This window comes from Antrostomus carolinensis, unplaced genomic scaffold (assembly GCF_000700745.2).
Source record: "Antrostomus carolinensis isolate BGI_N321 unplaced genomic scaffold, ASM70074v2 scaffold15891, whole genome shotgun sequence".
In the NCBI taxonomy this organism is placed as follows: Eukaryota; Metazoa; Chordata; class Aves; order Caprimulgiformes; family Caprimulgidae; genus Antrostomus; species Antrostomus carolinensis.
Window position 1 is genome coordinate 5,432 of NW_010294968.1, and position 14,096 is coordinate 19,527.

Below are 14,096 nucleotides of genomic sequence, written 5' to 3' on the forward strand. Positions count from 1 at the left end.
TTTTGGGCAGCTCCTTGCTAGTATTTCCTACAGCCTTCTGGCTGCCATTGCTAGTCAAGGCTTTGGACTTCTGTAGTCCTACTGTGGTTCCATGGGCTGTATGTTGTGTTGTCTCAATTGCTCTGCAGCTTGATAAATTTCTGTAAGCATCTTATTATGCAATTAATTTCAATTGCAGTTCTCATCATTTCTCTTCTTTTACAGGCATGCAACTCAGCAGGAGACTAATAAAACCATCACGACTAGCACCAAAGCCATCAAGCAGCTGTCTGAGGTTGTCAGAGGCTCATCCAGGGTACGTGTCATTCAAGTTGCTGTTGGAGGAGAGTGCTGGGGCTTATGGAAGGAGTAATAATGAAAAAAAAGCAGTAGTAGGTGCTTTAAAGCTGTTGAACTCCACGTCTTGTTACAACTTCCTTTCCTGTTACATAGTAAGTGTAGCTTGCGTTTATAAATTACCGATGGGAAATCAGCTGCAAAAAACAGTTCTTCTCCCCAAACTTGATCATGTGAAATTGGAAATCAAGAAGAATCAGCAACGAAGACTTGACTGGTTCACACAGTCTCAGGGTCTCACTCAGTTTGGGTAAAAGTACTACAGGCTGTGGCCAGATCAGAGCAGAACTTTGAATTACAGTTTACCCCACAGCAACCGCATCTGTTATATGGACAGACTTGTCTTCTGTCATCAGTAGGTTTAACTTATATAAATATCATTGTCACAGGGGTGTGAATGATCTCCATCCTCTGGTCCTTAGTGCAAACATTGGACAAAAAGAAGGTTTCTGACCTTTCCACAAAGACCTTTATTCCCCATATGTTTCTGCTGACTTTAGCTTGTGGTAAGCGTCTTGGGGAAGAACAGAAACTTACTGTGGGGGGCAAACTCCAGCTGGTGTGAGAATTGAGAAGTTTCACCCACCTAACAGATAATTCAGCAACTGAAATGACAATAAGGACAAGTTCTTTTCTACTTGATTCTGCCTAGCAGTTTTCTGTTATGTTCTTGCTTCCAATGTCCATATAGTTTCTGGGTCAGAAACTTATCTGAATTGGTGTTTTACCCTCACTCACTTGCTGCCGTTCTCCAAAGTCCTGTATTAATTCAATTCTGTTCTCATTATCCTTCCACCTTGAAAAAACACTGCTCTAAACACACAGCTAATCTCTGTCCAACTGTTTTTTACAGCCTGGATTTATGTCACTTGTGAACAGGCATCTGAGATAAGGATTTAAGGGCTGAATCACTCCAGGCTACCTTTGTAACTGGTGGAGGACCATGTGTAATTCAGCCCACCCAAAAAAAAAAATAAAAAAAGGGTGATGATCTACTGCAGAGGATGGGGAGGGAAGTTTGGAATGACTCTTCTCAATATGTAGACATTGACCTCATGCAGGCATCAACCTTAATACTTTGATCTTTGTTAACATGTTGCTTTGATCAGTGGTGGACTACAAGAATTTTTTTTTTTTTTTTCCTTTTTCCTCCATACACTGATAATAATTATATCAAAGCTTGATGAAATAGAAGTAGTTTTCTTGAAGATATGGGGATCTGGGCTGTTTTGTGCTGATCTCCTGGCTCCCTTTTGTGACATAAATTGAGTCCAAAGGGAAATCAGGCAAGGTCACGTTAAACCCAATTATATTGCCACACAAAAATGCCGTTATTTGACCATGTAGCATCCACTGGGGGCTTTCAGCAGAATAGCTTTTACTGTCATAGGGAGAAAAATTGATGAGTTGAAGGGAGAATATTTAAGGGCTGAAGGAAATAGACACACAAACAATTATGCCAATATGAAGAAGAAATTTGACGCTCTCTATTGGCATCGCATAATAACTTTCTGCTCCCTGGTCAATTAATTTAACAAATTTTATTTTTTTAACTCTTCTTTTCTAACAGTGTGCAGTTTAAGTAATTAAACCTACCAATTTTGTTATAAAGCTTGTAGCCCTCCTTCCTTATACAGAATAAATAGTTCTGGTAGGTATTGGCTGCTGGTTGGTAAGTCCCTCTTGGGGATCTGGGTAGCACTGCAGACTTTCCTCCCATAAAATTTCACACAGCATGAAAAACCTTCAATTAATTTAGAGCTTTATAGTCAGTCCTTTCCGATCCATTATTCTGTGTATTGCTTTGCACACACACACACAGACTTTTTTTTTTTTTTTTTTTTTTTCCCCATTTTTCGTTATTTTCCAGCAGTAATGCACCACCAATAAGGTGCACTGTGGGACTTTCTCTAACTTCCCTTGACTCTCCACGTTCTGGTAGAACTACTGGAGTCAGGATGCCCAACTGAGCAAATTGATAGTATTTCAGGAGCAAAGATACTGGTGTAAGTGGATTAGTCTGATACAAGGCAGGAGACTGATATAAATTAGCACATGGCTATTTTAGTGCTTCCTTTCAAACTAACCTCAAAGGACTTAAATAGAGAAGCCTATCTAGAATTCCATGTTTTTATAGGATGAGTGCTGGACCATTAGATCAGCTCTCCAGGGTGGCAATCTTATCTTATTTTGCATGTGTAACAAACAAGGTTTATAGACCTTTATCTGTAGAATGGAAATAATGATACTTGCCCTGCTTTAAAATTGGTTTTAAATCTTTGAATGAAGAACTGTAAGACTGGGATTATTCTTCTGTATATGAAAACATTACCATTAAAAATTAAAGATGTTTATCCCATCCTTTATAAAATTTCCTTTTGTATTCTTAAGCAGTAGTCTGAAACAGCTGAAATTGTTGAAAAATGAATGATTCTGCTTAGTAGCTTTAGTGTAGGTTGGGGTTTGTTTACTACCTGGTTTTTAAGGGGACATCCCACTTCCTTGCAGCTGAGCTCCTGCACACCAGAAGTCTGAGACTGAGAGGGTAGAATAGTTCCAGGAGAATTTCCATCACCTAGCCTAACACACTTTGCTGTTTGGCTTTGGTCACTTCACATGAGAGCAGCCATTTTGCAGCACATTGGATAGTGACATCAGGCTACACTGGGGTCTTCCTTCTGAGAACACCTTTGTTTAAAGCCTAGTTTGGTATCTTTGTGGAGCAAGCTCCAGACAGAAAGGCAATGATATGTGGGTACATATTCTGGAAAATGTGGAGATAAAGTGGTTTCTGACAATCAGGCCCTAGGCCAGGCAAAAAGGATCTTATTGTGGCTGATGGAACTCTCAAGCTGAGTAAATCACCCATTGCCATCAAGTGAGGTGATGAACTCCATCATGGGGTATCATCAAATAAAAGACTTTTTCTACGAGGATCCCTTGGGATCCCAAGGGATGCCTTGGGTTATCATCTCTAGCAGATAACTCGAGGCTGGATTTTAGTAAGTAGAAGCAGGATACCATGCTACAATCATCCTGTTCTTTTGATGACAGAAAGGTATTTATTTGCTTGTATTTCACAGAATCATAGAATCCAAGGTGGCATTTTTGGAGTTACTTTGGCCTGAAAAAGCAAAGCATCTTGTACACTTTTCCTAAAATAAAACCTTGTAGCATCCTGGCAGCCCCATTGAAACTGAATATTTAGATTTGGCTTTGTACCTACCTTGTTTATTTGATGTCTCTGACCAGGACTATTTCCCATGGTCACAGAAATTTACTACTTGATTTATCCCTACAGACATGCTAACCAAGCTTTTGTTTTCCCAAAACAGCAAGAGCGGCTTCAGCTGGACAGGCTGAAAAACCAACTGTCAGATGCCATCCAGAGATACGGAGCTGTGCAGAAGGTGAGGGTCTTGCTTGCTGTTCCATGTGTGAATTTGGGAACATGTTATGTAGGCGTAAGCATGGCTCCCAGGAGCGTGGAGAATCTCCATAGAGCTGCTCATGTGTAGTTTCCTCCCTCTTTTCTTACTCTGCTATTCCAGCAATTATCACTACATTGCAATATGCTCATGCATGCAACTGTAGAACAATTCAGCAGCAATGGAAAGGGAAAACAAATGTATTTTTGCCAGCTGTGTGTCTGGTGGACTTTCAGTGGTACCCCTGGCTTATCCATGACATTATTTTGGTGTGTCTCCACTTTCAAGTAGAGAAGTTATTGCACAATGCCCCTTTCACCATTTCTACTTAAAGAAAATGTGTAGGCAACATTGCTAATGTCAACGTTAACACACTTCATGGCTCTGTAGTGTTATATAGCTTTGCCAGAAGGTTTCCAAACACATTTTATGATTTGGACCTGTCACCAAGATCAAGCTGTTTAATAAAACAAACAAAACCTAAACTCCAGCTCTTTCATTTGCTTCTTGCTCTCCCACTTTACCCTGGGGAGGCTTTGTTGATGAGCAGATTTGCTTTGCTTTTAAAGACTGTAATAATGATTTAAATTTACCATCCTGAAACTGCTTCTCTCCCCTGAAGTAACAAGTTTGAATATATATCTGGATTAATTGAATCCTGTGCAAATACAACCTGGACTAACAACAGTTGCTTTTTTGTATACTACTTTAGTGAGTTTAACCCATGTCTGCAACACATAGGAAGAATATACTGTAATTACACAGGTGTAATGAAGTTTGGCTGGCAATGCACACTTAATGATTTATCTCTATTAGAAACACTCTGTGCTGATTGATTTCCCATCACCTGCTGCCTTATGGTTTAAAAATAAATAGATAAAAGCACTTAAAATTGCACTTCAACAGCATGTAGTAACATTGCATTAACTCTAGTGCTATCTCGTATTTTTAATTATTTCTCTGTCCTATTCAAAAACCTAAATGTGGGGTCTTGAAATGAAATTGCTTTATCCCTTAAATGAAAAGTTGGAAGCATTTAGGTAAAGGGCTCCACCCCCATATACACGCTTTTTTATGCTTTATTTTTTTTTTCTTTAATGTTCATGAGTACAATCCATCTGAACTGAACATGTAGATTTTTTTTTTTTTTTTTTTTTTTTAAACCTGTCATCAATTCAGAAGTGCCAAAATTAGCCATTGCAGTTTGTGAATGCCCGGTTGCGTCAGGAAACCAGTGGTAAATTGCTACTTATCCACGTCCTAGCTGTCATTCCTTGAATGTGTGTTTCAATTTTGATAACTTTGTCATGCTGGAAGCTTTGAAGACTTTTCATTCCTGCAAGACCAAACTTTTCAATGCGGTTGTATTCCCTTTCTTTTTTTAAATAAGATTTTTTTATGTCCTTTTTTAATAAAAGAAGAAATAGCTTCATCTAATTCCTTCTCTAAATATTTAGACTGTTTTCTCAGCCATTTTCCTTTTTCTTTTTTTTTTTTTTTTTCCCTTTTTTACAGAAAATAGCAGAGAAATCCAAAGCTTTGCTTCCTACTGGGCAGAGAAGTACCAAACAGGTAAGTTCACGTATCTCTCTATGTTTAACAGTAAGTATATTGCTAAGAAAAGGGCTGTTTTCTAAGTCCATTAATGATGCTGAAGATCGTGGTGTTCCCCCACTACCTGCATCAAAGCCAGTGAGGTGGTTTTCAAATAAAAATGTATGATGTTGGTTGTACTAGATGATCTCCAGTGGTCCCTTCCCACCGTTCTGTGATTCTGTGACATCTTTGGAGGTGGAAGATAGAGGACCCAGGAAAAAAGACCTAAGACCTGTTTAATTATTCTTCGCTTTTCTGTTCTCATGGGGTTGTTTTTCCATTCTTGATGGAAGTTTTGTTTACTCTGAAATATGTAGAGGAGTCCTGTGCCCTGTTCCCTGGTAGCTGAGCTCGCAGGCCAAGTGAATTCACACTCCAAGTGCAATTGCATAGAAGGAAGTAAGAGGGTTTTTTTATAAAATCTCTGACCTCAGTTTACATAGAATCACAGAATGTTGTGAGTTGGAAGAGACCCACAAGGATCATCGAGTCCAACTCCTGTCCCTGCACAGGACAAGCCTAAGGTTCAGACCTTGTGTCTGAGGACACATGTTGGCCAAGTGCTTCTGGAATCTTGTCAGGCTTGGTGCCATGAGCACCTCCCTGGGGAGCCTGTTCCAGTGCTCCACCACCCTCTGCCTGAAGAACCTTTTCCTCATGGCCAACCTCACCCTCCCCTGCCACATCTTCCTGTCATTTCCCCTGGTCCTATCGTTGATCACCAGAGAGAAGAGATCAGCTCCTGCCCCTCCTCTTCCCCTTGAGGGATCGTGTATTCTGCACTCTTTGGCTAAATTACACTGTGGTCAACTATTATGTACATATGCAAATAGTGCCTTTTTTTTTAATCTTTTAACCCATATTAGGACCTTTGTCAATGAAAAATACTATGTGTAACCAGAGTATATGCATTACAGTTTTGTGCATATATAGTTTCATGTGTACCTGCATGTGTGCGTATGTATAAAATATAATTAATTATACGTATGCCTGTGCACATATGTAACATGATTGAAAGTGTAAAAATGTGTATGTGCATAGATCAGTGTAGATATATGTGTATGTATATATTCTTTCATAAACAGTAATGCAAAATACTATATGTGTAAGTAATAATGCAAAATACTGTATATGTGATACGTGTGTGCGTGTATAAGAAATCTCCACAGACTTCAATGAGAAGTTTAACGTCAGGAGATCAGTTAGTTGTAGTATGAATCCAGTAGAGTTTAGGTTGCTCAGTCCTGGGCCCCCCAATACAAGAAAGACATAGAGGTTCTGGAGCGTGTCCAAAGAAGGGCAATGAAGCTGGTGAAGGTCTTGGAGAACAAGTCTTACGAAGAGTAGCTGAGGGAGCTGGGGTTGTTTAGCCTGGAGAAAAGGAGGCTGAGGGGAGACCTTCTCACTCTCTCCAACTACCTGAAAGGAGGGTGGAGAGAGGTGGGTGTTGGTCTCTTGTCCTGGGTAACGCGTGACAGAAAGAGGAAATGGCAACAAGCTGCACCAGGGGAGGTTTAGGAAAAAAAAAAAGGAAAATATGAAAAATGTATTCACAGAAAGGGTAGTCAAACATTGGAACAGGCTTCCCGGGGAGGTGGAGGAGTCACCATCCCTGGTGGTATTTAAAAGACAGATAGATGAGGTGCTTAGGGACATGGTTTAGAGATGGGATTGGTAGTGGTAGGTTAATGGTTGGACTCAATGATCTTAAAGATCTTTTCCAACCACTATGATTCTATGATTCTATGATTCAAGTCCTACACACTGAAAAGCTTTTAGGTATTTGCAACTGATATCATGCCACCAAAAAGTGATTTCAGTGATTATTTCTGATATTCTTGATACTCTTTTCTTTTAAGGGACAATTAGCAGATTTTCTGCTTTCCTAATGAATCTTCTTTTCTCTACCTTTTTATGCCACCCAGTTTTCTAGATCCTCCTTAATGTGTATATAAGAAATAGTTGTTCTTTGTAACATTAATGCTTCTTGGTAAAAAAGGATGGAATGAGAAAGTTGGAATCAGGCATTGGAAGGGCTTGCCCAGGGCAGTGGTGGAATCCCCATCCCTGGAGGGATTGTAGAGTCATGTAGACATAGTGCTGGGGGACATGGGTCAGTGTGAGATTAATGATTGGACTCGATGATTTTAAAGGTCTTTTCCAATCAAAGCAATTCTGTGATTCTGTAATGTCACCGAAGACCCTACTGTCAGTGCAAGTCAATGGACCAAAGCTTTAATATTAGGCAGGTTTCAAGTAATTACATTCCACACCAGACCTTCTTATCCCTTAGTTGGTTTTGGGTGGTAGTGCCAATAAAACTAAGGCCTTTGTGTGCCAAAGGACTAATGTATTCATTTACCCTTATTAAGAGTTACCACCACCACCTTTGGAGTGATGGTCCACAGATGTCGCTTTTCAGCTATGCATTTATAGAAATGTTCTAGCTTATTTTTGTCCACCAACTGGTGATCTGTATTGGACATGGGTATTGTGCATGGTCACAAATGGCATATTCTTGAATTGTGGTCAATTCCACCAGATGTTAAATATTTTTTGGCTTTGATGATTGAGCTCAGAGATAAGGGGGTTTATTTTGTGGAAATTATCTGATTTGTTTTCATGCCAACCATATTAAATCTCATAGAATTATAGAATCATAGAATGGTTTGGGTTGGAAGGGACCTTAAAGATCATCTCGTTCCAATCCCCCTGCCATCAGCAGGGATACCGTCCACTAGACCAGGTTGCTCAAAGCCTCATCCAGCCTGGCCTTCAACACTTCCAGGGAGGGGGCATCCACAACTTCCTTGGGCAACCTGTTCCAGTGTCTCACCACCCTCACAGTGAAAAACTTCTTCCTAATATCTAATGTAAACCTCCCCTCTTTCAGCTTAAACCCATTTCCCCTTGTTTTGTCATTAACTGCCCTTATGGAAAGTCCTTCCCCAGCTTTCTTGTAGGCCCCCTTCAGGTACTGGAATGCCACTATAATATCTCTTCTTTTACTTTTAACTAACTTTGTTAGACTACTATTGGTGGAGTAGATTGCAGAGGTGGGAACAGCTCTGGTCTTGCCAAGGCTACCACATGGTTGCATGACCATGGCTTTTCTATATGATGTGGAACACTGCCAGCCATTAATCAGTGCTAATAGGATGAAGAGGACTAATTATTGAATAGCTGTTATACATTCCTGCACCTGGAGTAAGCCTGAATGCTATCAGCTTTTTTGATGTATGGAAAACGGTTGATGACTCAAAGAACAACCTTCTCTGATGGAGGGGTTGGAAGTAATGGGAGGCTGGAGGAAGAACAGGGCAGAGACAAACCCATTGCCTTAAAACAGGTAGGATCTAACTTATTAGCTGACTGTAGCAGTAAAAATTGGGTGTGAGTCAAGCAGCATCAGCAGAAATTGTGTTAAACTTAATCAGCTGCAGATTGTTTCTGCTTATAGTTGTCACTTGCAAGTGAATGCCGGTGGTTGGTTTTGGTGCATTAGGAAAAAGGAGGAGGAGGTTGTAGTAAGTCCTTGGTAAGATGCTTCTGACTCAGAAATAAGCTTGATCACACCCAAGAGCACATACTTTTCATGCAGTGACATTGCTTTGGCTGGGGACATGTGAGGTTTCATGCAAACTACCTGAAAAGGAGGAAAGTTAATTCATAGCCATTTCAGCTTTCCAATTTGTTTGCAGTTTCACACGTGTCTTATTTTTTTCCTCCTTCAAACATAAGAGAAATTAAATTTATAAAACCTGCTGAAGGGAATGCAGTGGTATGCTTTTTTACTTTTTTTTTTTTTTTTTTCCCTATCTGCAGTTTGGTGAGGACATGCAAAATTATAATTCTCACAGCAACTGTAACCTGACCACTATGTGCATATATTAAGGCATTAAAGTTAACGCCCTATACAGTAAAGCAAAATGCTACATATGTTCAGGGGATCTGGTTTATGAGTCTTGTGAGACTGCATGGTGAATGTCTTGGTGCAGATCCAGTCTTGATTCAAATGCTGCTTGCCTGCAGGGCTTTGTTTTATTTATTTATGCCTTAATTTATTACAGCAAATTGTAAGAGGTTTGCAGAATGCAAGTTTTTTTCTATATATATGCCGCTGTAATTCTTCTCTTCCGTTGGTGGGTGGGAAAGGTAAGATGTTTGGTAACACAAACTCTAATAAGCTCCCTTTAGGGTGTAACTGATTCCCTAGATCCACATAACAGGTAAACATTGGAAAGTGAAGCTTCAGGAAAATTATTCTCCTGCCCATCATGGTTTGCTGTAAGTACTGTTTAATTGAGTTTATTTATTTATCAAAGCAAAATAAAGGCATTGATCCAAAATTCCTTGAAGCCTGAAGTTATATAAATTCTTAATCAAATATGTGTTTGTAGGAACGTATTTGTGTGTAGACAAATCGATGTAGTTCTATAGGTGTGTTACTGCATATATTGACAGACATAAATTTTTACTATGCTAAATGATCATCGTTGAATGTGAGCTGTGGCAACTATTTGGGAAAAAAAGCCCTTTCCCTTGAATCTATGAAAGCAATTTTAAATATTCACCCAGTGGCCAAAATGAGACCTCAGAAGTCTCGTTAAGGGAGTGCACAGGGGAATCCTGGAAAGCAGCTTTCTATTTATGAGAAATGCTGTTGCAGCATACAGCAGAGACGTTAATGTATTTGGTGATATAGTCACCTCTGGTTCCTGCTTTCCTGTGGGGCAGACGTGCCTTGAATCTCACCTTCTCCCCCTGCACAGACACACCTTGGTGCAAAGCAGCTATTCCTCCTTCCAGGCAGAGTCTATTGTAGGAGAGAGGGTATTTCAGGTGTCCCCCATAAAAGTGAAGCAGAGCCTGAGACAGTGTGGTCCATAGTAGGGGAGGTTGGATAGCTGAGGTGACCTGTCCTCTTGGGCTGAGTCCATCCCACAGTGCAATAGTTGGGTGTAGTGAAATATGATAATATTGTAATAGAACAGAATAGATTATCCATCAAATTAAAATAATAAATTATAGCCTGCATAAAAATCCACAAATTAGCCAATAATCCCTCTGAGCATAGGAGATGAAAAGAATCCTTCAATTATTTTAAATTATTGTGCATCTAACATAATCTACTTCCCACAGGAAGAAGAATATGCTATTGTGCCCATGATTGAATAAGTTCTAGTGATATTGAACCCAAGAGCAGACTAGGTTGAAAAGTTGAGGGCTCCTAAGAATCCATCTCTGATAGTGCCTAACAAGGACAGCCCAGTTTGTGCATCCTTCTGGCATCTGTGATATGTCTTCGGACCACCTCCATCTTTCCCGGATTCCCATTGACCTTCTATCTTCTCAACTGATGAGGAAAGAAGCTTTCTGACCATGTAGACTTTGTGGGCAGCTCCCCAAAAGGAGTGGGAGAGGGGGAAGTACATTTGTTTTAGCTGAGGAATGAGTTTCAAACTAAAGCTACCCTGAAAATAACTAAAACGACGCCAAAAATCTGAACATGCTTTTTTTTTTTTTTTTTTTTTTTTACTTTCCTGGCAATTTTTAGAAATTAAAATTACAGTAATTGTCATAGTGTAATGGCACCCCTCTTCATTTCCTGCTGCTCACGGGAAGAGGGATGGATAATTACTGCTCTGGAACATGGCAGTTGCCAAAAGAGATGCCTTTGTTTCTTATTCCATAAGCCTACTTGACCCTTCTCTCAAAGGTCAGTAAATTAAGTTTCTTAGGAGCACAAAAATGGGTTATAAACCTCTATTTGCATATACAAGCTTCTTTCTCCTGACTACATCAATTTATTCATGCTTTAAATGGACTTCCTTCTCACAGGAAACATAATTTCTCTCTTTCTTCCTGTGTTTATGAAGTTGTTCTTTTTATGTGATTAGTGTAAAATTCTCATTTTGGGGCAGTGAGATCCAATCTTTGTCTTTATGGGAGAATAATTTCTTGGCAATAATATCTGCATAAACTGCATATATGTATGTGTGTGTGTAATGACTCTAGTTACTTGAGCTTCTATTTTTACAGGGTCTTTATCATGGTAGGTGCTGTATAAGCACAGCTATTAGATTCTGCCACCCTGAGGATCTTGCAGGCTAAGCAAATGCCAACAGGCTATTTTGAACAATAATTAACGATGGCTTTTTTTAATGCAGTAGTTACTCTTCATAATGGAAGTCCCAAGCTCAGTTTGAAACTGATTTCAACATCTGGGAGAAGTTATGGTGTGTATTTTTCCGAAGTGCAAAATTGATTTTCTCACAATCAAAATACAGCGTTTGCCCTGCCAAATGGAGCTTTTCATTTACGCGTTTATCTTATTGACTCTAACGTCTTATCTTAGAACTCATCCCAGTTCCTAATGTTCCAGTCTGGCTGATATATCTTAGAAAATCAAGCTTTAGCTTTGACAATAATGTATCTTGCATGTGTGGTGGTAATTGCTATGTCTTTTCAAGGTCATTTGGTATGCAGCTGCTTCTGTAAAAAAGTGGTATTTCAATAATGCCAACTTTGTTTTAAATGATTCTGCATCCATTAAAAGCCATATTCTAATCAACCCACTCCTCTGTTCCTAGGGTTGTCAATATGGAGCATTTAAATCACACGGCTACTTTTTCTTTACTTTCTCTAAGTGTGGGCTTTTGTTTGTTTCGTGGGGTTTTTTTTCAGGTGGCCATTAAAGCAATTTTCCTAAGACTTTTTTTTTTCTTTTTATTTTTCTTTTTTTTTCCCCTGCGTGTTTTGGTGCAGGGAAATAGATTGTGACACAGAGATTTAATAGGTGGATGGAGATAGCTTCATACCTGATTTTCTTTATTTGCTCCTCACATTCCCAAGAGAGGTGGAATTTATTTTGAATGGCACAAATTACTGTCCTTAAAGTACCTTCCCGTGGGTCTGAGATGGGAATGCCCATGTACTCCCCTGCTCAGCATGCCCATGATCTTGCAAAAAAGTGCAAGTGGGCTTTATAGACATGGTATTTCACTAACTAACCATTAAACTCCCTCTCTGATGTTTCAACTTTGCAACTTTGTAAGAGTTAAAATGAAGAGTTCTCCATCTTTAAGGGCAATAAAACCTTCTCTGCAGCCCTTGGGAAATTTTTTTCTGCTGCTTGTGGCTGCGTGGAGGTTTTGTGCCCAGGACTTCAATATTACATGTAAAAACATGTAAGAAAATCCCCAAATCCTATTATATCTTTAAAGGAAGAAATTTGCAAAGACTGGAGAAGTGAGCTTCCAATAACAAATAGCCCCTTATTCTACAAAAGGAGAAAAAATGAGGAAAGAACAAATCTATATGAAGACTAAATCTGTATAACCAGGTTTGGGGGTGAACGTGCCATTTCCTAAATTGTTGAAACAACTTCAGCTTCCTAAATTTTCCTTAGCAATCCCCTCTCAAGTGCCTGTCATGAGATAAATCCGCTTTGCTTGCCTGTGTCTGCTGATGTAGCTTGAAACTGCAGCTGCCTATATCAGCACCCGAGCAAAGGATTGTGTATTCATTAGCTGGGTTTTCTGGTTGGTTGAGGGTTTTTTGGTTTGTTTGTTTGTTTATTTCTTTGTGGGTTAATTTAAAAAATAAATATCTTTTTGTTTGAATGAGAAAGGACAGAGGTTTTTTTATGTGGGCAGAGGATGAAGGCAGGGGAAGGGTTTCTTTTGTCTGAAGCCTCCTCCACAGCAGCTCGTTGGCTTCACACACCATGCTGATGCTGTTCTCCTCTACACCAGCTCTGAGTCACTGCCGCAGCTGTCTCACAAACCAAAGAGCTGTTTTGTCTGGAATGAGCCAACCACACCACCCAGCTCTGCAAGCATTTGCTTTTATGTTCCTAAATCCTGGAGCCACTTTTCCTCACCCCACACTAGTGAGGACCCCACCGGGAGAACAGTGCGTGGGAAATGGTGACGCTGGGGTTGCGTGGAGATGTTTGAGGTCATGGGATGAAACATTCCTTGTTAATGGGAGAGAGTGCTTTCGTGGAGAGCAAATCTGTATTGTATCCAGAGGCTTGGACAGATCACATAACTCAACTGGTACCCACATTATTATTCTTCCACAGCCAGCTGACAGCTCTGCATATATTTTTCATCATTGCTTGTGGTAGCTGCCTGCATAGTTGCAATGTTCCTTTCTCTTCCCAGCTGCTAAATTTAAAGGATATTGCAAATACTCATGTCCTCATGGCCAAATCAAGGTCATTCACAGGGGGGATTGTTGCACCCATAAAGATAGGAAAAGTCTTTCAAACCTGCTGCATCAGATCTGGCCATGGTCTCAAGGAGTGGTGGCTCCTGCTTACTCATGGGTATTGCTTTTTGCAGAGTGAGTGTGGGCAGCACTTTGTTGCGTAGTCCTGGTCAGCGCTGCTGACATGGCTGTGTATATCTGTAGATACAAATGTAGATATGCATATCTGCATCTGCACTTAAATGTAAATATAATATAGATATAAATATAATTGTACATATAGATATTAATATTGATGTAACTATTAGTATAAATATTAATATAGAATGTTTTGAGTTGGAAGGGACCCACAAGGATCATCAAGTTCAACTCTTCCACCAGCATAGGGCAATCCCAAGATTCAGACCATGTTTCTGAAGGCCTTGGCCAAATGCTGCTGGAATATTGTCAGGTCTGGTGCCATGAGCACCTGCCTGGGGAGCCTGTTCCAGTGCTTCACCACTCTCTGCCTCAAGAACC

The 14,096-nt window shown here is 39.9% G+C and overlaps 1 protein-coding gene across 1 annotated transcript in view; it reads left to right on the plus strand.

The window, feature by feature from the left end:
- Positions 1-204: 204 nt before the first annotated feature.
- The window catches only part of TSNARE1 (t-SNARE domain containing 1), a gene marked incomplete at both ends in the record, with an annotated part of 79,808 nt that continues 65,916 nt past the window's right edge, over positions 205-14,096 (plus strand). The window contains 3 exons of the mRNA XM_010177824.1: positions 205-295; positions 3,672-3,746; positions 5,280-5,336. Of these exons, the coding sequence (XP_010176126.1) occupies positions 205-295; positions 3,672-3,746; positions 5,280-5,336 (223 nt within the window). The remainder of the gene's footprint in view (positions 296-3,671; positions 3,747-5,279; positions 5,337-14,096) is intronic.